Below are 25,073 nucleotides of genomic sequence, written 5' to 3'. Positions count from 1 at the left end.
TTTTTATTCAGTATTCTTCACAAATATTATAATATGTTACACTTACACTGAATTTAAACAATTATTATTATTATTTTATTACATATGAGTACGTATTGAAATGTTTCATATAAACAAACACTGACATATAATAAACAAATATTTCAATGTACTCGTATATACGTATAAGAGCACAATCTAGAAGCAACGTGATATGTCTATCTATAATTCATAGTCTTATCTTTACCGTATATTAATCTATACATAAACGCATGTATATTGAAAGATATGGGGGCATGTATATTGAAAGAGAGCGATAGAGAGGGAGAATTATTGTGATTCACCTGCAATTTTTCCTCCCAGCTCCCATCCTCTGCTACTACGTATTATACTATACACTCATATATGTGTATATATATATATATATATATATATATTCTCGTTCTATGTCTTTTTCTCTTTCATATATGTATGCTTAGCGTCTTGCGTTATGTTACAGATTTTAATTACAAGTCAGCGATTTTTTTTCCCATGTAATTTGTATGTACAAAAAATTCTGACACAACACGCCTAAAGAAGTTTTCACTTCAATAACAAATTTTGATAATAGAAATGTAGTATCTTACCTTTTTTGATGTCAGTATCATTTTGTTAAAAAAGTTTTATTTATATTACAGAAATTTTTGTTTTTTGAGCAGAAGAAATGTCTGAAGATTGAAATGAAGAAATATCTGTGAGACTCTTATCGTACGGTTAACAATTTCATTGCAATTTTTTTGGATTCTTGTCATACTTCTAATGTACACATATAGCAATTCCAGCCTTAGTTTTTCTAATTCTACTTGCATCACTTGTAACAAAACATTTACTATTCTACCTTTTCAGTACCTTATTCTTTATTTTTTTGTTTCTGTTAATGAGTTGATGTTACTGTAAGTATATTCTTTAAAACTAATATTAAGAATTACTTCTTTAAAAACCTTTTCTTGTTGATGTTTTTAGGTATTTTAGCCACTGTTTCCAATACAGTCAAATTCTTAGGAAAATTTTTCACTGCTAATTTTTTGCATTGAAGAATTTTTACAAAAAAAGTGGTTGCAGGTCCATTAACTTCAGTTCCAAATTGGAGACTATATAATTCTATTTAAGGGTATCTTTCTTGGTCTTTGGAAAACCAACTTTTAACCTGCAAGGTATGGCAGTCTAGTTTTGATTCACTCTAGATATTTTATTTACAAAGTACCGAGCATATCTGGTGAGGAGTTCCCTGTCTGTTACCTGTCCATGGATTTGGATATTAAGGGTTACAAATTAACTGTAATAGCAGTTTATGCTCAAATAGATGATTTGCATGAAGGGAAAAAGAGAAATTTTATGTAGCTCTGTTGTAATGGCTTCATAATACCCACCTCTGTACTCTGCTTGTTCTTGCAATTACACAAACATGGATGTTATTAAAAAAAATTACCATTCCAAAATATAAAGAAAAGGTTTTCCAATTCAAAAAATAACCAAACATTGCACAAAAATGTTTCAGTAAATTCTGTTTCTGAAAATTACTTTTTAAACAGAATTTTATAAAATGTAAAAAAAAACAAGTAAATATAAAAAAAGTACGTTTTGAGAGATATGAAATCCTTCAAAATTAAAGAAAGGCGTATGTTAGATAATAAATAAAATATGCATGTCATTGTTTTTAAAGAAGCTATTTTTTTAAAACAAAAGAAATACTAAAATTATAATGAATTTTCTGATTTCACTATCAACTTGAGAGGCCCAGGTCAAGTTTCTAAAATGTGTTAATGCCATAGTTTTATTAGTTATAACTTTCAATAATACAAAATTTTTCATAGAATTTAAAATGGCAGAAAACCATTTTTCATCAGGTTTAGTGCAACCTAAGCCTGAGATACAAAAAAATTATCATAAATTTATATTCCTGTAATGATGTTCTGTTTCTTTTATTGAGATGCTGCCACCCTGAATCAGCGTTTCACATTTTTCGAACAACGATGGAAATCAATTCAAGTCACTGAATAACTAAGATACTTTACTTTTTTAAAAGCGGTAAACTACTTCGTATTTTGAATAAAAACATAGTCCAATGTACAAGTAAGTTCAGTATAAGAAAAATCTTTTAACTATTAGCAGACGACCATTTCTTTACAGCGTTCAGGTCCTTGTAAAGGCAGTTACTTTTATAGGGATTTGAATACTAGATCGTGGATAACGGTGTTCTTTGGTGTTTGGGTTTCAATTAACCACACATCTCATCACACGAATGGTCGAACTGAGACTGTACAAGACTACACTTCATTACCCTCACACATATCATCCTCTGAAGTAATACCTGCACGGTAATTCGCGGAGGCTGAACAGGAAAAAGACAAAAAAGAAAGACGATCATTTTCGAAGTGAGTTCTTAAACAGTGTTGCCAGTAAGTACATCAAATTATTTTCTTTAACATTTCTCTTTGGTAAATCATTAAAGAAATGGATAAAGATAAAATTAAAATTCTTGACGAATGGAAGAAAGTGTTTGAAATTATCTGAGGATAAATAAAAAACAAAACTTTGAAATAAAGGTGTCGTAGAGAAGCCAGTGTAGGCATTATTTAAAAATAATTTATTTTTATCTTATCTGTTAAAATAACTTACAATTGTGTTTAGTAGACGTTAATTTGCATATTTAAGAGATACCAGATGTCGTACAGTTGTTACTTTATGATTGTGAAAGTCACTTGTTATTGGTTAGGATTTCGTATATCAGTATTGAGCAAAAACCTGCAGTGCTAAGATATTTGTGTAGCAGGTTGTTTAACTTGGTCGTTTCAGTATTTTAAGTAACCGGTTCCTTTCCTGTACGTAAAGAGCTCAGTCATTCTTGAGAGGTCGTTTTGTTTGTAGTTAGTGGCGGTATCAACTAGGAATGGAGGTAATTATGCTTTGTAAATTTAGATTGTGTGTTTATGTATTATTGTGTTGTCACGGTGTTTTTAAAGAAAGAGAGTATTTTTTAACCAAACATTTTCACTAAATTAACTTATGATACAGATACCGGTGTACGAGAAAAAAATTAATCCACTAAATTCTTTTTATTCATACTATTCTCGAAATATTACTCCAAGAACATATCTTGTTTGTAAATGTGTGGGATACAGCAGTTTTATGACTTATTTAGGTTAGGATCATATCTCTAGCTTGTAATTCTGTCAGATTTATTTATTTTTTCTTCTGTTAAATTGTAATCATGTTAAGTTGTTTTTTAAATCTTGTACGTGCCATATCATTCAGCTTCAAAAATTAATCAAAAACTTATGATAGGAGAAAAATCACCCCCTAATGAATTGTTCAATTTGATATTATAAATGTTAAAAATCTTAATTTGATTACAATTATTAACAGGTGAAATTAATCGTAACAGAACTAAAATATTTTAAAACCGAAGTATCTTTAAATTTCAAATAAAATAAATATAATTAAATTCTAGGCAGAGTTAAGTAATTCAAATTATAAAACTAATATTACAAAAAATGTATGCATAATAGACAAAGCAATTTGAATGACAGCAGTTTATACATTGTAATATTGTGTTAACCCTTCATTAATATTTATAATCTGCTATACTTATGAATATGAGTAGGAAATGTTATGCTAACTAGTTGATGATTAAAACGTTATTCATAAAGTTTTTATCAATAAGATGAATTACTTAGGAAAACAAGAATTTAGCCCTCGTAAATAAGAATGTAAGAGTGCTAATATAGAAATTGGCATAGACAATCGTTTTTCTATATGAAGTTATTATTTTTGCCCCAATAAAGTTCCAAAATTCTTTAAAACATTTTAAATTTCAAAAATGTAAGAATAATTAAAATATCTTATAGATTTAATGATTATGAGAATTAAAATGATGAGAGGGAAGGATTCATTTTATAATTTATTAATTCCTTTTTTATTTATTTTTATAAAAGTAACAAGTTACAAATTATATTTATTTGTTTAATGCTCACATTAACATTAATTCTTACAAGACTATTATCCTTTGTTTCATTAGGATGTAACTTAAATCCCTTTTGAACTATTGGGACTATTGTATTACAAAATATGATACAAATCACATTAATTGTTATCTATAATCTGAATTATTTCAATTAGATGGTTTCAATTACATAGTAGAATTATATTATTGTCACTCATACTCCACATTTAATGTTCAAAAGAAAAATACTTCCTTTGCACATAAAATGTATGTATGATAGGTACATCATAAGAATTATTAATGAACACTAGATAAAAATCCCACCATTGAAAAATAGCAATAGTCATTCTCAAGAATAACGATTATCAGATGCAAGGTCTATTAGGGAAGGTAAAGTGGTTCACAATGCCATATTTGCTGCATCAAATATATTATGCACCAGTACAATGTACGTTCAATTCTACAAGTGACATATTCACTCTGTGAAGGAAAGGAACTGACAATAGTAACATCATTAATGCCAGAAAAAGTTAATAAATTAATCTCAACTAGAGCTGTTCATTTTTCGCAGCTATTAGAAAGAATGAGACAAATGGTATAAAGAATATTATTTCTTTAATAAAACCAATTTTTTTACTGTTAAACTTACTATCTAGAGCAGATTTCCCACATAAATTTAGGCTAGTTAATTGAAATCTACCTGTAAAAATAACTATTTGTTACTATTGAAAAATAATAGCATTTAATATCTTACTTTCTAAAAACATTAAAACATTAATTATATAAATATTATATCGCTATTGGTGATGATAAAATAAGAAAATGATTCTAGAAGCACAGCATGAAGCAGTTACCATTAAAAGAGTCATTAAATTAAGATTCATATGAAAATATACTCCAAACAAGTATGATTGTTAAATATAGTCAATGTTAGACAGAATTACTGACTTAACTCCACTGTAACTTTTATTCTGCGTCTTAAATTGCATAGATTTCTATATAACATTGAATGTGTAAAAAAATATTTCAAATACAAATACCAAGTTGTAAATTAATAGAATAATAGGTTTTAACATAATAATAGTATGTTTTTTTATTTCTTTATTGGTTTGAAAAAACCTTCAAAATACTGCATTTTTTATGATTTTAGTAATTTACAAATTTTGTAGTACTACATAACCTACCCTCATTAATTCAGACCTTATTAATGCAGTTTTCAGTTAATCTAAAATGCAAAGTAAAAAAAAATTGCACTACATCGGCTGCATTTAGATTTTATTTTATTTTTTGTGATAACACAAAATTAGCTGGAAATGTGAACTGTTATTAAAATGCACATGAACTAACAAGGTGACATGAATATCATTCAGTGATAGATATGACTATATAAAAGTTTCTTACTTTCTCACCAATAATAAACCCCCTCATCTTTTGAAAGATGTGTACTCCAAGAAGTATAATTATTTATTTCTATCTTTATTATAAATATCAATTAACTTCTACCCTACAGGGAATTTGTAGTTAAATTACTTATATGTATAAAGTTCTTTCACTTTGTAAAAATCAGAATGTAAATAAATCCAATTGTCAAAAGAGCACTACCTATTGGATTTAATTCAAACTACTCTCTAAACACAGTAGTCTGTTCAAAATACCCCTAATTTTCTTTCTACTGGTCAGATGAAGGATTCAATAGCTTTAAACCTTCCCTGGATGATGCAGACCATTTTGAAAAAACCCGCACATAAATTGGTCCTGAGTTTTTTAGTTTATAGCAGACACATATACCAACATTGCCTTTTATTATTATATAGAAGAAGAAGTCTGTATGTTTGTTTCATAAATATCTCAGCGCTGGTGGCACCCAGTGGGTATAGATTTTGCAAAAAATTTTATTTTCATGTAACTAGTACATATTTTGAATATGAGCCAAATTGGTCCATAAATACAATTTTTCTAAATATCTCAACCCCAGTGCCAACTAGAAGATCCATTTTTTTGTAGGTATTTCTTTCCATGTAAGAAATATTAATATGAGCGAAATCGAACCATAAATAATTTTTCAAAATATCTGCACCACCTACTGAGTCCAAACTAATTCAGAACCTTTGGGTGTGCACACAACAACTCACCAAAGTTTCATCGCAATTGGATAAATGGTATAGGAGTGCAAACAGGACAGACAAACATTAATTTTTATTTGTAGAGAAGATAAATTCATCTGTCAAATAAATGGATTGGATAACTGTTTTGTATAATTAATGAAAATCTAGCTAAAGCTATGAGTAGAATTGTAAAAATCAGAGATAGTATTGCTTAATGGAAAATGGAAATCAAGTGATATAAATAAGTGATAGAGATAAGTTAGTAAAAGTAAGTTACTCGAGTTAATTACATTTGCTCACATCAATTTGAGATGAAACTTAAGCATAATGAGTGGCCTTTTATTAATATATTCTTCATGGGCAGTATTAGTTTTGTTTTTTGTTTAAAGATTTTCATCAGGAAAAATTTATCAACAATACATAAATCTGAGTTAATTTAAATAACTAATGAGATCTGTAACTAAAAAATTCAGATGTGTGAAATTCATTTTATGTACTCTTTAGTTTAAATACATATATATAATTATTTAATATTAAATGAAATATAAACTGCCAGAACACAGTAAATAGGTAAGTTAAATTTGACCATATGAATCCAAGAATCGATTATTGCAGGATCCTGCAACTTCAGTTGTTATTAAAATTTATAATTATATTAAAACATACTTTTTTAAAAATATGCTTTAATAAATATCTTAGAATATATGTTTATTATTTTTTAATATTATTGTAGAATTTGATAACTGAAGTTGTGGGATCCCATGTAAATTGATGCTTGGCATTATTATGCTAAGTTCAATTATTTACTTTGTTTTGGTGGTTTGTATTTCATTTATTACTAAATTTTATTAGCAAATTGGTCAGTATGTTAATGAATTATTTGAATTTTCAAAGAAATACATAAATCAATATAAATAATTTTTATTATTTTCTGAAAACCTTCTTTAAATAACTACATGCTGTGTAATATTAACTAACTTTTGTTGTGTTGTAATCTTGTCTAGTGATTTTTTGAAAACCTTGAGCATACACATATTCTGTCATTATGTTCTTCAGAATGCTGTGTGGGTGACCTTGTAAGCAAAACTAGATTTGTGAATGAGAAAAAAATTTACTTTGCTCATTCAATATCAATTTATTGCCTTTTAGAGAAATACCATTTTTTATATTTTACAGTTCTAAAAAGATCTTTTAGAGAACATCACCTTCAAGAAAACTACTGTATTCTGAAAAAATATTGTACAGAAAATTGAGTATTTGTGTATAACTTATGTAGATGCAAAATTAATTTAAGTAAAATTGCCAAATCTGTAAGATATATGTAAAATAATTTTTTAATTATTTATTTGAAAACAGCCTTTTTTTAATTTTTGATAATACAAACTGAATGCTAAGATAATAACTACAAAAAAATCTCAAAGATAGGTAATATATTAGCAATTTAAGAAAGTATATTTAAGGTACACTTCGTCCATTAATTTTTTTTTTACAAAGTTGTATTTTGGAAATTTATCAATAGACTAGCTTAAAGTCAGAAGCTAACTTTAATATTACTACAGGATGGACATGACTGCTTAAAAAATTTAGTAGTTTCAGTTTTGATGAATGAGAGAGTTCCTGTTGCTAAAAACTGACAAACCCTTAGCAAACTCTTTCATTTTTTAATTAACCTAATGACATTTGTGTTCACCATTTTGGTTTAATTAGTCAGAATTAAAATTTTTTTGATACCTTTTACTTGTCTCGCAAATACCTTAAAAATAAACAATCACATGACCATATGTCTCATTTAAGATTATTCTGAAGATTGAATACCCAAAATTGGGGCTTACTGAGTACCCTCTCTTAATGAGAATTCTCTGAAGAGAGAATCTGGATACCTTAAATAAATAAAAAATTAAATTAATAAATTTAATAAAAAAAAAAAAATAATAAATTCATAATTAAATAAATTAAAAAATAAATAATACAAAATAATCAATTTAATAAAAAAATAATTTACCAAATTTGTTTGTATGTGCATATATAATTTTATGAACTTTATGTTTGTTTTATCTGAAACAAACACAAACATGAAGTTCATAAAATTGTACATACAAAATTAATTTATTTAACACAAACACATTGTTGGCTGCCATTTTGTATGAGTGAGAATTTAATTTTAATTGTATAATTTTCTTGTCTCATTGAGCTCTGTAAAATGATTTATCAAATGACCATTGGGTTCCATTTAAAATTTTTGTGTTGCCTTCCCGCTGCCAAAAAGTCAAAAAGAGTGAAATAAACGTTCATTGAAGTAGCTACTTGGTACAAGGGAGAGTGCTGGAAACCCCATCCAGTTATCTCAATTATAAAAAAGACAGACACATACACACATGTGCACATGCACCGATTTAGTAAATTAGATAATCTAGAATAATAGATTTGATTCATATTATCACATTTAATAAAATAATAGTTCCAATACTTGGAGGTTTTAAATTAGCATCTAATAAAACTAAGAACAATGTGTAAATTAATGTAAATGGAGGTATTTATGAAATAAATGTTTTATAAGAATTTATAATTTTTAACTATGGTGTAATGCACTCACTGATTCTCATACTTTTTCGTCCACCGCCCACATTGAGAATTAAACATTTTCTAGCGCCACCCAAAATTTTTAAACTTAACCATCTATTAAAAATAATAATTGCAATTACAGTTTTTAAGATGTGCTCTTAAAAACAGCATTTAAAAAAATCCTTTAATTTCCATATTTATTTGTATCAATACGTTGCTTAGATCGGAAGATATACAGCATTAAAGATAAAAGTGGCCTTTTCTCTTTAAAGTGGAATATTTTGGTTCATAAACATCATAGAGATGCACAAAAAAACAAATTAAAGCTAACTTCTTAAGCTTTTAAATGGTTTTAATGCAGTTTACTGGAAAATTTTTAATTCTCCCATGTGTTTGATCAAACATGAAGAAAAACTTTCAAATTTTTAAAATTTTTTCTTCTCGCTGAATTTTTTTTTAATTTGATAATTTTTGAAATTTAAGAATATTGTCAAAAAGTAGAGTATTCAAGTTTTAATTTTTTTTTCATTCATCTCTAAGCCTCTTGGTAGCAAAGTTAAACTAGTTTGAATACAATCATTTTTTATCGTAAAATATAGCCATCCCTTTAATTTTTTGTATTAGTGTAGTAAGTATTTAATTTTAGTTTGAAATATCAGGAAAACATAATTTTTGCCTTTTTTTAATCAGCTATCGCCTTCCTAGACTGCCTGAACGCCCTCAATTTTTTGTTGGCCTTCTACCACCCTCCCTGAAGATTTCCAGAAGGGGCATTATCACCCATTTTGAGAACGAATGGTGTAATGGAATATATGGAAATTAAGGTATCAGTAAATTAGGTTAAATGAAATTTGTAATTTTGTTGTTGTTAATGCAATTATGATAAATATTAATAAACAATAAATAAACACTGAAGAAGTAAAACATAATACAGTCTTAGTAAAAATACTGTTTTACATAGTTAGTTAAACAAGTAGAAAACATGATTGTTCCAGTGTGATTGCTGAGAGCAACTGTCATAGTGGGGATTACATTGCAGTTTTAAAAATGTTGTCCTTGAACAGAAAAAATCCTAGTTTTCTTTGTTTGGTCATTTGTTAGGGTGAAATTTTTCCTGTATTAAATGTTTAAGTTTTTTAAACTCTATCCAAGCTTACTTTGCATTTTATTTAATTAGTTTCAGTAACTTCAGGGTGTTTACTAAGTATGATTAGTAACACTTAGCAAACATAATTTTATTAGAAGTTAAATTCGACTAATTCTTCAAATTTATTAACTAATCTTTGCAAAGTTAACTTCTATAAACAATTCACATACCCTGAAAACCCTCTGAAATTGGGTGCATTGTCAATCAGTTAATAAAACACCTGGAAGCAGTATTGTAAAACAAACTTCCCTTTGCTGAGTAATTTTTGTTAATTAATTTCCTTAGGACTCTAATTACGTACATCTAATTAAAAAATATACTGAAAATATTAATTAAATGTTTAAAAGAACTTTTTTCTTTAGTTTTCTCTAAAGATTTGGCAATTACAAAAATTACAGATTAATGGGAGACTTAACAAGCTTTCTTCATTGCTAGGAAATTTATGAGATACTTTTAGTGTGGTAATATCTAAGTGTAGCAGCAGATTTTTTGATAGCAATTATATCTCCAGGGAATTTCTACTGCATCTTAGTAGACAAATTTTTATCTTGTATGATCTGTGATTAAATCTTCTGTGATACAGTTAATCTAAACACATTCATTCTCTACTATTAAGTTTTACTAATTTGTTAAATTTAAAAGTGGATTTGTTCTTTATCTGTGTATGAGTAAAAATTGCACATTCTTGTCAGTTGGTGTTAAGTTTTTAAACAGCAGTAATTCATCTTATTAATAAAAACTTAGTGAGAAAATTTTTAATAACTGATTAGCTAGTTAAGCTTAATTGTTGAAAGTTGTACAGTGGTGAGAACATTTCCTATTTCATATTCATAAATATAACAGATTATAAATATTAATGAAGTATTAAAAAATATTAACAATATATAAATTGCTGATATACAGCTTGCTTTAACTATTATGCATACATTTTTTGTAGTATTAGTTTTATGATCTTTTCATGTATTGTACCTTTTTTCATAAGTATGTTATTTTTCTTAACTTTATTGATAACTTAACTTAGCCTAAAATTTAATTAATTTAGTTTGTTTGAGTTTAAAACTTATAAAAAGTTCTATTTACATATTTATAACTTTAAGTTTAAGTAAATGTATGTTTTTTGTTTGAAACATTCTAGAGCTAATTTTTTTGTGTGGAAAATATAATTTTCTTAAGGAAAATTAATAACATAGCCTAATTTGATTTACTGTTATTGTTATATATTTTATGTTTTTTAAGGAATGTGTTACATTCTTGTTGTTTTCCAATTTTCTTAATTGTGGAAATTATATAAATTTAAATAAAGATGCTCCTAATATGGGAAAGCTATCTGATCTGCTTTTCTTAGCTTCATGGCAAGTATACATTAAATATATTATGTTCCTAATTACCAATAACAGTCATTAATGAACCACAAAGTACAGTACCTAATTGAATAAAATGCACCACTTGAAATATACCTGTTGATCCTTGTATCATCCTAGCATGATTTTTGTTGTTGTTATATTTACATTATGATGAATGGGCATAGTTATGCTGAACATTATTCAGTTTATTTAAATAAAATTTAAATAAACTGAATAATTTATTGTGCAATATGATAATATGTTTTTGGATTGGATTGATTTAGAACTATTGTTTTGAACAGGTTTTTGGTAAATTAAATTAGATGTCATAAATATTACGATAGTATAAATTTATATTTTCACAAAAAATTTACTTTTTTTTAATAAGTAGGTCTAATATGTAATCTATTTTTAAATTTAAGTTTCTAATGTATGCATTATTATAATTCAATTTTAATTTGAATTATGCATGATTTTAATATTATTTGTTCTCAACAACAATATAATTGATACATTTTGGAGGATAAACGGAGGAGGTAGAGGTATAGAACCAATTTTTTTTGTCTTCAGTCATTTGACTGGTTTGATGCAGCTCTCCAAGATTCCCTATCTAGTGCTATCTCGTTTCATTTCAGTATACCCTCTACATCCTACATCCCTTACAGTTTGTTTTACATATTCCAAACGTGGCCTGCCTACACAATTTTTTCCTTCTACCTGTCCTTCCAATATTAAGGCGACTATTCCAGGATGCCTTAGTATGTGGCCTATAAGTCTGTCTCTTCTTTTAACTATATTTTTCAAAATGCTTCTTTCTTCATCTATTTGCCGCAACACCTCTTCATTTGTCACTTTATCCACCCATCTGATTTTTAACATTCTCCTATAGCACCACATTTCAAAAGCTTCTAATCTTTTCGTCTCAGATACTCCGATTGTCCAAGCTTCACTTCCATATAAAGCGACACTCCAAACATATACTTTCAAAAATTTTTCCTGACATTTAAATTAATTTTTGATGTTAAAAAATTATATTTTTGACTAAAGGCTCGTTTCGCTTGTGCTATTCGGCATTTTATATCGTTCCTGCTTCGTCCGTCTTTAGTAATTCTACTTCCCAAATAACAAAATTCTTCTACCTCCATAATCTTTTCTCCTCCTATTTTCACATTCATTGGTCCATCTTTGTTATTTCTACTACATTTCATTACTTTTGTTTTGTATTTGTTTATTTTAATGTGATAGTTCTTGCGTAGGACTTCATCTATGCCATTCATTGTTTCTTCTAAATCCTTTTTACTCTCGGCTAGAATTACTATATCATCAGCAAATCGTAGCATCTTTATCTTTTCACCTTGTACTGTTACTCCCAATCTAAATTGTTCTTTAACATCATTAACTGCTAGTTCCATATAAAGATTAAAAAGTAACGGGGATAGGGAACATCGTTGTCGGACTCCCTTTCTTATTACGGCTTCTTTCTTATGTTCTTCGATTATTACTGTTGCTGTTTGGTTCCTGTACATGTTAGCAATTGTTCTTCTATCTCTGTATTTGAACCCTAATTTTTTTAAAATTCTGAACATTTTATTCCAGTCTACGATATCGAATGCCTTTTCTAGGTCTATAAACGCCAAGTATGTTGGCTTGTTTTTCTTTAATCTTTCTTCTACTATTAATCTGAGGCCTAAAATTGCTTCCCTTGTCCCTATACTTTTCCTGAAACCAAATTGGTCTTCTCCTAACACTTCTTCCACTCTACGCTCAATTCTTCTGTATAGAATTCCAGTTAAGATTTCTGATGCATGACTAGTTAAACTAATTGTTCTGTATTCTTCACATTTATCTGCCCCTGCTTTCTTTGGTATCATGACTATAACACTTTTTTTGAAGTCTGACGGAACTTCCCCTTTTTCATAAATATTACACACCAGCTTGTATAATCTATCAATCGCTTCCTCATCTGCACTGCGCAGTAATTGTACAGGTATTCCGTCTATTCCAGGAGCTTTTCTGCCATTTAAATCTTTTAATGCTCTCTTAAATTCAGATCTCAGTATTGTTTCTCCCATTTCATCCTTCTCAGCTTCCTCTTCTTCCTCTATAACACCATTTTCTAATTCATTTCCTCCGTATAACTCTTCAATATATTCCACCAATCTATCGACTTCACCTTTCGTATTACATATTGGTGTACCATCTTTGTTTAACACATTATCAGATTTTAATTTATGTACCCCAAAATTTTCCTTAACTTTCCTGTATGCTCCGTCTATTTTACCAATGTTCATTTCTCTTTCCACTTCTGAACACTTTTCTTTAATCCACTCTTCTTTCGCTAGTTTGCACTTCCTGTTTATAGCATTTCTTAATTGTCGGTAGTTCCTTTTACTTTCTTCATCACTAGCATTCTTATATTTTCTACGTTCATCCATCAGCTGCAATATATCGTCTGAAACCCAAGGTTTTCTACCAGTTCTCTTTGTTCCGCCTAAGTTCGCTTCTGCTGATTTAATAATTTCCTTTTTAACATTCTCCCATTCTTCTTCTACATTTTCTACCTTATCTTTTTTACTCAGACCTCTTGCGATATAATAAAAACTTGGGCTCATGACAGAGCATCATCTCCATATGCCCTTTTCAATTTTGAAAAGGTTTCTGTAGCATTCTCACAGAGTTTAACAAAACTTGATTGCACAACGTTGCTCATAAATAGTATCGCTCATTTCTGTAATGCACAACAAATACTTGTTTCATGAAAAGTTTGTTTATGCCTTATGTGGCAACAATAGCCTAAAAATATTAATACCCAACATAAATCAGCTATTCATATAACCATATGTTTACTAGTAACTTTTGCAGTGTTGCCACTTTGGCTGCCAAAAAAAACTAGTCTCATTACTTTTTTTACAAACCTTGTATTTTCATGTATACACATTTTATTATTATTATTACATACACACTACAGAATCTAATAATATTTCTAATCTTATTATTACTTCTTCATTTGTACGTCAAAAGCGCTTTCAAGGATCTTCCCTCGTCAGTTGATCAAAAATTAAAAACTTTAAAATTATACATTAAAAATTAAAATTATTCCATATATAGTGTAACATATATGGAATAATGTTACATTATTCCATAATGTAACATTATGGAATGATAGTTCCAATAATAACATTATGGAATGAATCATGTTCACCACTAGACCAACCCGGTGGGTTGGTCTAGTGGTGAACATGTCTTCGCAAATCAGCTGATTTTGAACTTGTTCAAGTCCATTGTTCAAGTCCTAGTAAAGGCAGTTACTTTTATATGGATCTGAGTACTAGATTGTGGATACCGGTCTTCTTTGGTGGTTGGGTTTCAATTAACCATACATACATCTCAGAAATAGTCAACCTGAGACTGTACAAGACTACACTTCACTTACAGTCATACATATCATCCTCATTCATCCTCTGAAGTAATACCTGATGGTGATTCCTGGAGGCTAAACAGGAAAGAAAACAAAAAAAAAATATATATAAGTATAATAATATTATATACACATTATTTTATATATTCGTATATACACATTTTATTCTACTTTTTAATAATTGCATTTATATATCAAAATTGAATATAGAGATTACCTGAGACTGTGGACGTGTAATATTCTCTTGCAAGAACTATATTATTTATTACTAAATTAAAACTGTTTTTTTTTTGTACTTAATATTTTATGTTATTACAGTGAAGTTCATTACACATTTTTTTTTCTTATTATAGGTTCAGATACTGAGCACATCTGGTAATAAATCAGTTGGCACATTAGACAGTGTGAGTATTTTGAGATACTTTTATTGCATTAGTTAACATTATGATGTTCATATTAACTGTTTTCTACTATTTCAAAATTGTAAAATTTCTCTTATTTCTGTATAGCGTTTATTATTTAGACACATTGAATTAATCTGTGTTAATTTAAAATAGTTTTCTGTTTTTATATATTTTTTTTAATGAAAAATTGTATTTTATGAGTTTTGGTTTAAGTTTTTATGATTCTCTTTATAATTATTTATGTTTGACCTAAAAGAAGAAATTGAATAAGCCTTTGAAAAAATAAATTTGGATCATATATTATGTGATACTTTGCTTCAGTTTTCAACTTTACCTACAATGAAGTATAAATTGAAAGCTTGAATAAAAGTATTGTCCTGGTACCAGAAACTGAAGTGTTACTTTTGTTCAATGATAATAGTGACTCTTGATGGATCAATTATTACTTATGGTTTTTTTTCAATTACCTCCTGCTTTCAGGAGCCAGTAAATACTCAATGGTAACAGAGTTCAGGTGATTCAAATTCCTTGATGAATCCTCCTTGTCCTCTCAGCTTGCATTCTTAACTTATACTTGTTCAGTTTCTAAAGATTTAAGTGCAATATTGAAATAATTTTTTTTTCAGTATGTTTTTTCTTTAATTACTAGAAAAAAACTTAAAGTACAGAAAAGGGTGTTGCTGTTTCTAATCGCCAAGCCTGCTAACTAAAACAGATTTTAAATATTGCCACATTCAAAACATTGTGTTAATAATGTGTCCAAGACGCAGAAAAACTTGGTCTCTAAGAAGTGAAACTGCTTTCCCTGTCAGACAACTGAATTCCTTGGTTCCCGTTTGTTAACACATTGCCTTCAGGCTTTACTTTGTAAAAATCGAACCAGAGGCAGATTTTTCTTTTGTTTTATTTAGCTCATAGTGCTTTCTAGTATTACTCAAGTTTATATTATAAATAAAACTATTCCAGATGTCAGGAATTGAAAATAAAAGCACACATTTACTCCACCAAACATACTAACACAGATAGTGGCATTTGCAAATGAGCCTGATTGTAACTAGTAACATAGTAACATATTTAACCTGCAACGTGCAGCATCTGTTATTTTGAACAGAATGTTTTTGTTTTTTTTATATATATATATATATATATATATATATATATATTTATATTAAAAAGATATGTTAATAAAGCACCAGATAAATTTTGGGCTGCATGATTCATATAATTTGTACACTTGATAATATTTCATTAAAATTTTTTAACTTTTAATCCCTCTATTTTACATTTGACAATGGTAATGTATTACTTAAAAGTTTAATATCTACTTTAGTAACTGATGATAAATTCATGAAATTCCAAAGACATGGATGGGTAGATCGTTATTACATTTATTATTTTTGTTGGCTTTATATATTTTACATAATATTAATAGCTATACTTATAAAATTTAAACTTTTGTTTAAATATTGTTTAAAGTTTGCCTTTTTCCCATTATTTTAAATTAAATAAAATATTTGTTGTTCATGAAATCAGCAATTTTGTTTTGTTACCAGATTTCTAATTTTATAGAACCTAAGGGGAATTTATTTTAACTTATTTAAATATTTTCTGTGTTTTAAGCTTTTTTTTATAATGCATATAAAAGTACTCCTGTGTGTAGTAGAAGTTGTTTAAAATTTTATTTATAGCGTTGTATTTAAATATTTCTGTCAGAATAATAATCAGTTTTGAATAGACATTGGTAATTTGGTGATCACTACGTCTAGTTGAAGAGTTGCGAGTTAATATTAGCTACGTCTATTGCTGCGAGTTAATATTAGAAAGAGATGTTGCGATACTTCAAAAATGTAATAATTACAGAATTTTGAATGAAATTACTTACTCAACTTTCATTAGTCATTGATGAGTTCGTTGAAATAGTGCTTACATTGGCACTGGCCAAACCTTTCATAATAATTAGTTACAATTGATCATTTTGTAGTTTATTTTAATTTTCTCTTTATTTATTTAATTGCATTGTAGAGCTTAATGAGTTTAGTGCAAAATGTTTGCTGTTCACAGAAAGGCTGTTGTACATAAAATCAAGTGAAAAAAAAATTAATTTTTGGTACATACTATATCTACTATTTTTCAAAATCTTACATTTTTCCCTTGTATTTTCACAATGTAATGATTTCTATTATTCTTATCTTTCCATACTAAGAAACAATAGACTTTTTTATGCTAGGTTTATTTTTTGTTTATATATTGAATTTAACCAACCATTAGAAATTTAATCGTTGTTAAGAAACACATATTTCTATTTAGGTTACTTGAATAGTTACAGAAAGTTATACAGTCCATCATTTTGTTATATAGGTGTGTGATTTTTATGTTTCAGTTATCAAGCAGTAGTACAATCAGTGATGTCAAAAAAGGAGTACAAAAACTGAATAAAAAATTATATCCTGACAGACAGTCAATTAGATTAGAACCAAAAGGAAAAACGTTGAAAGATAGTGATACGTTATCAAGCATTAGTATTAAAAATGGTGGTAAATTATATGTTAAAGATCTTGGACCACAAATAGGATGGATTACTGTATTCCTTGCCGAGTATGCTGGACCTTTATTTATTTATTTATGGTTTTACCAGCGGCCATGGATATTTTATGGTAATACATCAGGTGCTCTTCCCACACAACATGTTGTACATTTAGCTGCTGGTTGTTATACATTCCATTATGCAAAAAGAATATTGGAAACGTTATTTGTTCATCGATTTTCTCATAGCACAATGCCTATCATGAATTTATTCAAAAATTGTTCATATTATTGGTTGTTTACGGCATATGTAGCTTATCATGTTAATCATCCATTATATACCAGCCCATGTATTCTGCAAGTCTACATTGGATTGGCATCTTTTGTTGTAAGTAATAATTACTGTAATTAAATTGTAGATCTAATATTTCTGGTAATTTTGATATGTGAACCTATCTTGAAAATTTTAAGTGTAAAGTACAAAAACAGATATACTTATCTGCATAGTTTTAAAAATAAACTTTGTTTAAAACTTCCTCTGCAGGTCTCTTGTTAAATGTTGTGTTGGTAAGTAAAATTGAGCATATAATAATGTGAGTTAAAAAAAAAACCCATTAAATACATTTACTTTATCTTTATTTATTTATCTTTCATTTAAACAAATAGTAAAGTTATTTTTATACTAATACTAAAGTAAATAAATACTAATAGTAAAGTTTTTTTGGCATGACTCAACAGCCATTTGCCAGGTTAAGGCATCCTTTGTAGGACCACATATTTTACTTCAAAATCTCCTTTCTTTCTTTTGGATTTCTTTTAAAAGTAGAATCATTCTCAAAACTTTCTGGATCATGCAGGCTTGTGGACAAATCACCTTAATGTTGCCTTTATAGATTGTTATACACGTTTTGTTTTAGATGATAGGCCAACAGTTTTGTTTGCCTGATTTCGTAGGGCTGTTTCTTGACTATCCCATTCTATGACTTCTCATAGGTATTTTAACTGCTTTACTTGATCTATTTTTCCATACATAGTTTTTAGAAAAGTTGGAAAATCTTAATATTTGTCAAAAGTTATTTACAGGTCTGTCATTTCTACTGTTTCTTGTAATACGAATAAATTAACAATTAATGTAATCCACCTTACCTGCACGTTAATATGTACTCTAGATCTTTCGGCCTACCGGGAAGCCATCATCAGAAGTTAAAATTATATATTTAAAATCAAAAGTTTAAAAAATCATAGTTAAACATATACTCTATATATATATATATATATGATTATATATATATATATATATATAATCTGTAAACATATACTCATAGTTAAACATATAAGAGTACATGTACTCTGGTGGATTAAAATGAAATCAAACAGAACCATGTTATCAAAGAGATAATTATTAAATTAAATTATTACTTCTTTATATTTGTTTAGTATGTTTTTAAATAATATATCATCTTTAACAAACTTTTGTTCATTAATTAAATTTTTATTATTACAATATATATATTTTTCCAAATTACAAGTATTGTAATATTTGTAAGAAATATCTAAGATATTCATGAAATTACTATGATTGTATGTATGATCGTATTCTATATTATGTTTGGCAAAGTTAGAGTTTTCTGGTTTATTATTTTTATGCTATTTATATGTTCTTTAGTACGTGTGGAAAATTTACGATTGGTCATACCCATCTATATAAAATCGCAGTCATCACAAACAAGACTGTATACTCCCTGTTTTATCAAATGTAGAATCATTATCATATGATATTTTATTAAAATTATTAATATATTTAATTAATTTGTTATTAGTAACATAAATGCGTGCTCAGAACCCATTGAGCACTAATTTTTCTAAAGCCAAGATGATCAGTGATAATGGATTGAGCACTCCCAGAGCTGATACCCACTTCTGACTTGAACAGGCAATATGAGAACCGGCAATCACCTTTGGTAAGCTCTTGTGAATGGCACGGATGTTCTCAGCTGAGAGACTTGACCTTGGGTGTCAATCATTTCTTTTGTTTTCTACACTTTCTTACCCACCCTTAAATTATATGCCCCATATATACACTCGGTTTTGGGACAGTGTAGCATTCCCAAACTATACCTTTAAAAGATTTAAAATTACCACGGGTTTAACTCCTTCATTAGTTAAAAACTATGATTTTACATTGTGCAACAGACAATGGGACTTCTTGCTCACTCATGGCTGTACTGATGATAGAACAGAGCAGAGCAGCTAACCAAGTTTGTTCTGCTTCTCACACTGAACCCCCCTCAACAATCCAGCTCGGAATTGCTTGTTGCGTAGAATAGCAAAATTTCCGTTAAAATTTGTTCCCCCTTGTATTAAATGAAGAAGAAAATCCTTATAATACTTGATCCATAATCCGTTATATACTTGATGTGACCTCATAAATACTAAAAAATACTTTTTCATGAAGGATGTACACAGTATGAGTTACATAGCTTTAGTATAAGGTATAAAGAAAAGTATATTTTTAATTCTGTAGCTGCATCAAACTGCATCATTTGTTCATCCATCAAACTTGCAGTCTTTACTACTTGTAATATAAACTTAAGTTTATATTAAGTTTGAAGAATTAATTTAATAACTTTTCACATTTATTAATCTATAAATTTCTTTATTCAGGTCATGTTATTGTAAGTTACATAGCTATTAAGTTTTCACAGAATTTTATGTTTTGATATTCCATAAATAATGAAAAGCAATGTTTCCAGCCGCTGCCTGAAAAGGTCAAGGGAAAACGTGGAAAACCCTCATCAAAGCAGCATTTATAGGTACATAATTATAAATATAGTTCATATTATTATATAAAATTATTATTATTATTAATTTACATGTTTTTTTATAGATAAGTGAGCTTGGTAATTTTAGTGTACACATGGCATTGAGAAATTTACGACCTCCTGGCACAAAAGTACGTCGTATTCCTGTTGCAACTGGAAACCCATTCACTACTCTCTTCAACTTTGTTTCCTGTCCCAATTACACATATGAGTTCTTCTCTTGGGTTTCATTTACAGTTATGACTCAGTGTCTACCAGGTAATTAACTGTTTTTTAATTTATGAAAAAGCTATTTATTGATTTAGATGTACGATTCCTTGCAGTGGAATACTTTCTTTTCTGGGAGAATCATAGGTATAGGTGTTTCATTTTAAATCATCTTCGGCGATTTTTTCATAAACTATACACCAAAAAAATTACCTAATCGTTATCATTAGAGTGGGATACCCTCATGGTGACCTTGGATTTGACCTGACATTATTATGATTTTTTATGACCTGTTTTTGATCCCATGCAAAGAATTTTACATTGAAACACACATATGACCTATGGCTAATCATCAGAAGTCATTTTTATGCTCTTTTGCATAGTTTGCGAGATGGCAAATGGCTTGGAATATAATATATATTCCATATAATATCTGTGTGCCTCAGGAACACTCTCTTGTAACAGAATACAAAATCGCAATGAAACCAACCCAGAACAAAAATTAACTGATATATTCAGAAAAGGCCTGCACTATGGAGAACCTGGTGAGTTCCCACAAATGGTCTTCGATGACACTACGATTAGAGGAAATATTGTTAGCATCAGATTGAGGATCGAGCTCACTATTGTCGAATTTGTTGCTTTAGGGTGACAGGGCAAAGGAGAATGGCGTATGCTGCCACTAATATTGTGCTGCGGTGTAAACTAAGAATTTAATCATTAGACAACCGTAAATGCCTGGTATTCTACAAGAAGAATATATTTAAATTAAAACCGTCTGGAAGTTGATTGGTCACCCATTATTTTATTTAATTAAATACTACTTAGTCCTTTATTTCTATAGCTTTCCTTTTTTTTAGTGACTAATATTTCTTAGATGGTTTATAAGTATGGTTTGCAATGTTTGTTATGTTATCAAATGTATGTTATTAAACGTAAATGAAGAATTTAAACTAAAAAATAAATGAAAATTTAATTTGTGTTCATGTATATGTTATAATTATAACATATTTGATTACTATAACATTATTATAATTACAATATTATTTGAATTCCATACCTACTAAAAGAGGGTGAGAGAAAAAGCTTACTAAGTGAATGAGTGAATGAATGAATGGAACAAATTTTTAGGGTAAGTTTTCCAGTAATGTCATTATTACAGTATTGTCATACAGAGATCTATTTTTTTACTGTGGCATGATCAGAGCACAAACTCTCTTGCCTCTCAACAATTATCTTAAGTTTATACACAGATCAAATATTCAGTTAATGAAAATTCTAGTTTAATCAAGTAATTTTTCCAGTTATTTTGTTTTACAGGATGTTTAATTCTTCTAAGTTAATTTAGACTGTTAATTTAGATTGTTATCTTCATATTAAATGGATTGTGTTTATAGTTTATTTCATTAATTGCAAATTTACATATTACCAGGAGTTGTTGACCTTCCTTCTGGTGTTTTGTTACATGTTGATTATAGTTTACTTAACCTTACTGTGCAATATTTCTGGTTTATCTGGTTTATTTTCATATACTTAACTTTACTGTCTAATATTTCTGGTTTATTTTACTTATGTTTATTTTAACTTTTCTTGTTTTTTCTTATTGCAGTATTCTCTTTATTATAACAATAATAAAAATAAATAATAGCTAAAATCATGGCATTAGTTTTATAGCATTAGTATAAAACTTTGTACTGTGTTCTTTATTGTTTAAATAATAATCTAAAACCACACGATGTGGAGAAATGTATGTTAATGTAGATACTAGAATTATCTTATTTATTTTATATTTGTTTCAGCGGCTTTGTTTACGTTTGCTGGAATGTATCAAATGACAATTTGGGCATTAGGTAAACATCGTAACTACAAGAAGGAATTCTCTAATTATCCTAAACAACGCAAAGCTATTCTGCCCTTCTTAATATGAGTATCTTCTTTTGTTTTTAAGTAAATTCAGATTTATTTCTTGTATAAATTCTGTATCGGTTGGGGTTTATCATTGTACATTAAATTTTGTACTTGATGCAAAAAAATAACTAAATTTTTATTGGGCTCTCTTTGTAAATACTCATGAACTTTTTGATTTGAATGTGAGTCTCATTCCAGATATTTTGAATTCTTTTGCAATTTTATACCATTTTTGTTTGTTATGTTTTAAATATTTCTTGTCATTATTAGTAGTGGTTAAATTTTTTTTGTGGTTAAATTATAGTTGTTAAAATAATTTAAATAATGTTCTTGTATTTAAGAAAACTTCTTCCATACTGTACTACTGACCCTTCCATAAAATTTTTCCTAGTTCCGTGAAAATATTTTTTGTGTTGTATTTTTATGTTGCTGTTTACTTACGTACTTATTTTTAAAATGTAACTAACAATTAAATAATAATATACATAATATTACATAATATTTTGTTGATTGTCATGCAACAAAATTCTGTTATTTTATGTCTCATTTAACTTAAATAACCTGTGATATAATCAATCTCTAATACACAAGCTATGGTCTCTGTATACCTCATCCAATAAATGTATCAATCAAAATTAACAATAATATTATAGAAAAATTAACACACAAAACCAGAAATAGTAAAAATATTACTGAATGCGCACCATTGAATATATTGTTTGAGATAAAAGCTTTAAGAAGTTTAGATTATAAATTTGTGAAAAACAAGTACAGAACACACAAATGATACATTCAATATATATTATTTGGACAATTTGACTTGACTTGCTCCAATTTTAGAGCTAAAAAATGTTGTGTGGTTCTGTGTACTTTACAAATTATGAAACCAAATTCCTAATTTAGTGCCAAATGCCAAATTTAGTTTTAGTTGTACAGTTGTAAAGGATATCATAACATAACATTCATATTAATGATGCACAAACATCAGTATCAAAATTATTAAATGACTGTATCAAAGATGAAGGCATGTGCGTTAGAAGGAAGAAAAATTAATTAATGGAAGAAAATTAATTAGTGGTGAATTCTGGAACACTGGAACACAACAGTGACCCCATTAATGATGATTCTGATTACAACTGCACAGTGGTTAAATTACTACTTAAGAGGAGTGGTTAAATTACTACTTAAGATATTGTAAGGTAGATATTATATGTGTATTTTGTATTTTCACATAATTTTTCACCTTTAAAAATTAGTTTTACCTATGCTGTAAAGTTACCTGAATAAGAAATAAAACATTTAGCGTAAATGTTTTATACAATATCAATAACAATTTGATAACTATAACATCAACTGATATAACAACAACTATTAATTATAACTATTAATAACAATAACTATTTGATAGTTATCAATCAGCTTCTTACATTCTTAACATTTGTACATCCCTTGTAAAAAGTAGCAGAGAAAGCATTTAATTTTAATCTGATTGATCTACTGTTAGAGATTGTTTATCCAGCATTTTTTTGATCCAAATTCAAGTGGCCCTTATTTATTCTAGTTAACTGTGAAGTTTCACAAGCATAAAAAATACTTTTTTTGTTTTTTCTGGGCAAAAAACACTGGCATTATCATTACCCAAACATGATATATGTTTTAAAAAACAAAATGTTAAAAATTAAACACAAAAACATCTTTAAAAAAGAATTAAAATAGATCTTAAAATGATAAAACCTTAGCATATGCCAAGCATAAAATCCACAACATGCACTGTCAGTCAGCAGTTGAAAACTGGTGCATCTGTTAAACCTCCTCTCGACGGGTTATTATCCATGAGGGCTCCACAGTGAAACAGGGTTCTTAATTGGGCAAAGTTTGTTGTTCATGGTAGCATCCCTGCTTAGAAACAAGCCTCCTTTACTGCACTTTCTGCGTGCTCATTACCTGAAATTCCTGTATGGCTGAAGATCCAACAGAAGCTTACTGTTGCATTACGTCGGAGTCAGTCATTTGCCAAGGAGGGTAATATAACATGGAGCAACAGTAGGGACTGGAGGTAATTGTATACTTTAGAGCTGAGAAAAAGTGTTGAGCTTTGAGGTTTTGAGCTGTGGTGTTGAAAAGATGTTGTTTCTGGTTCGAGACTACATCAAAGGTTGGGTGAGTTGGTTGCGTTTTAATGTGAGCTTTAATGTAGGAGAGCATATCATTTGTTTCCATCATTACAAAGAAATGGCTCACCACTGTAGACCTTAAAATTTAAGCCTGGCAGCTTAAATTTAAATTCCAAGGTCTACTTGCACTTTCTTCAAATCGCTGCAGCTGCTGAAGATGTTCCTGTAGCGCTGAGATATGAAGTACAAGGTCTGTAAATAAAGTAATGAGAATGGTTCAGAAAAACTGTTTTCCCACTCTTCATTTCAGTATTGAAATGTTCAGATGGTCAGTACATAAATGTTTTTTACTGTTCTAAAATGGTGTCCTTGGAGGACACCATTTTTTAAAGCTGGGAACAAGAAAATGTCACAGGGACTCAAGATGAATAAGGTGGTTGAGGAACTTTGATGAAAAAGTTTTTCTTTGCCAAAACTCATTAATTGAGAGTGCAGTGTGACAAGGTGCATTGTCATGATGCAGCATCCAGTTGTCTGTGATGGCTGGTCTCACGCGGGC

The 25,073-nt window shown here is 28.5% G+C and overlaps 1 protein-coding gene across 3 annotated transcripts; it reads left to right on the top strand.

Moving 5' to 3' along the window:
- The first annotated feature begins 2,709 nt into the window (after positions 1-2,709).
- On the top strand, positions 2,710-22,863 carry Sc2 (trans-2,3-enoyl-CoA reductase Sc2). 3 transcript variants are annotated; one of them, XM_075361189.1, is made up of 6 exons: positions 2,710-2,914; positions 9,319-9,452; positions 14,890-14,940; positions 17,321-17,851; positions 20,351-20,543; positions 22,292-22,862. In XM_075361189.1, exons 2-6 carry the CDS (start codon positions 9,432-9,434, stop codon positions 22,417-22,419), a joined length of 924 nt encoding a protein of 307 aa, XP_075217304.1. In that variant the 5' UTR covers positions 2,710-2,914; positions 9,319-9,431; the 3' UTR covers positions 22,420-22,862. The 3 variants fall into 3 exon arrangements, with proteins under 3 accessions (XP_075217304.1, XP_075217306.1, XP_075217305.1); XM_075361191.1 differs by lacking the exon at positions 9,319-9,452 and having other exon boundaries at positions 17,299-17,851; positions 22,292-22,863; XM_075361190.1 differs by lacking the exon at positions 9,319-9,452 and having other exon boundaries at positions 2,712-2,914; positions 22,292-22,860.
- Positions 22,864-25,073: the final 2,210 nt, after the last annotated feature.

The sequence above is a fragment of the Lycorma delicatula genome, chromosome 3 (genome assembly GCF_047948215.1).
Source record: "Lycorma delicatula isolate Av1 chromosome 3, ASM4794821v1, whole genome shotgun sequence".
Taxonomy (NCBI): domain Eukaryota; kingdom Metazoa; phylum Arthropoda; class Insecta; order Hemiptera; family Fulgoridae; genus Lycorma; species Lycorma delicatula.
The sequence above is the reverse complement of the archived record's forward strand: the minus strand, read 5'-3'. Positions and strand labels throughout refer to the sequence as shown.

Bases quoted from the DNA above. Each gene is read 5' to 3' on its own strand.
- Sc2 (XM_075361189.1), top strand. From the start codon at position 9,432: ATGGAATATATGGAAATTAAG. The intron at 9,453-14,889 runs GTATCAGTAAAT...TTCTTATTATAG, and splicing joins TGGAATATATGGAAATTAAG to GTTCAGATACTGAGCACATC. The intron at 14,941-17,320 runs GTGAGTATTTTG...TTTATGTTTCAG, and splicing joins CAGTTGGCACATTAGACAGT to TTATCAAGCAGTAGTACAAT.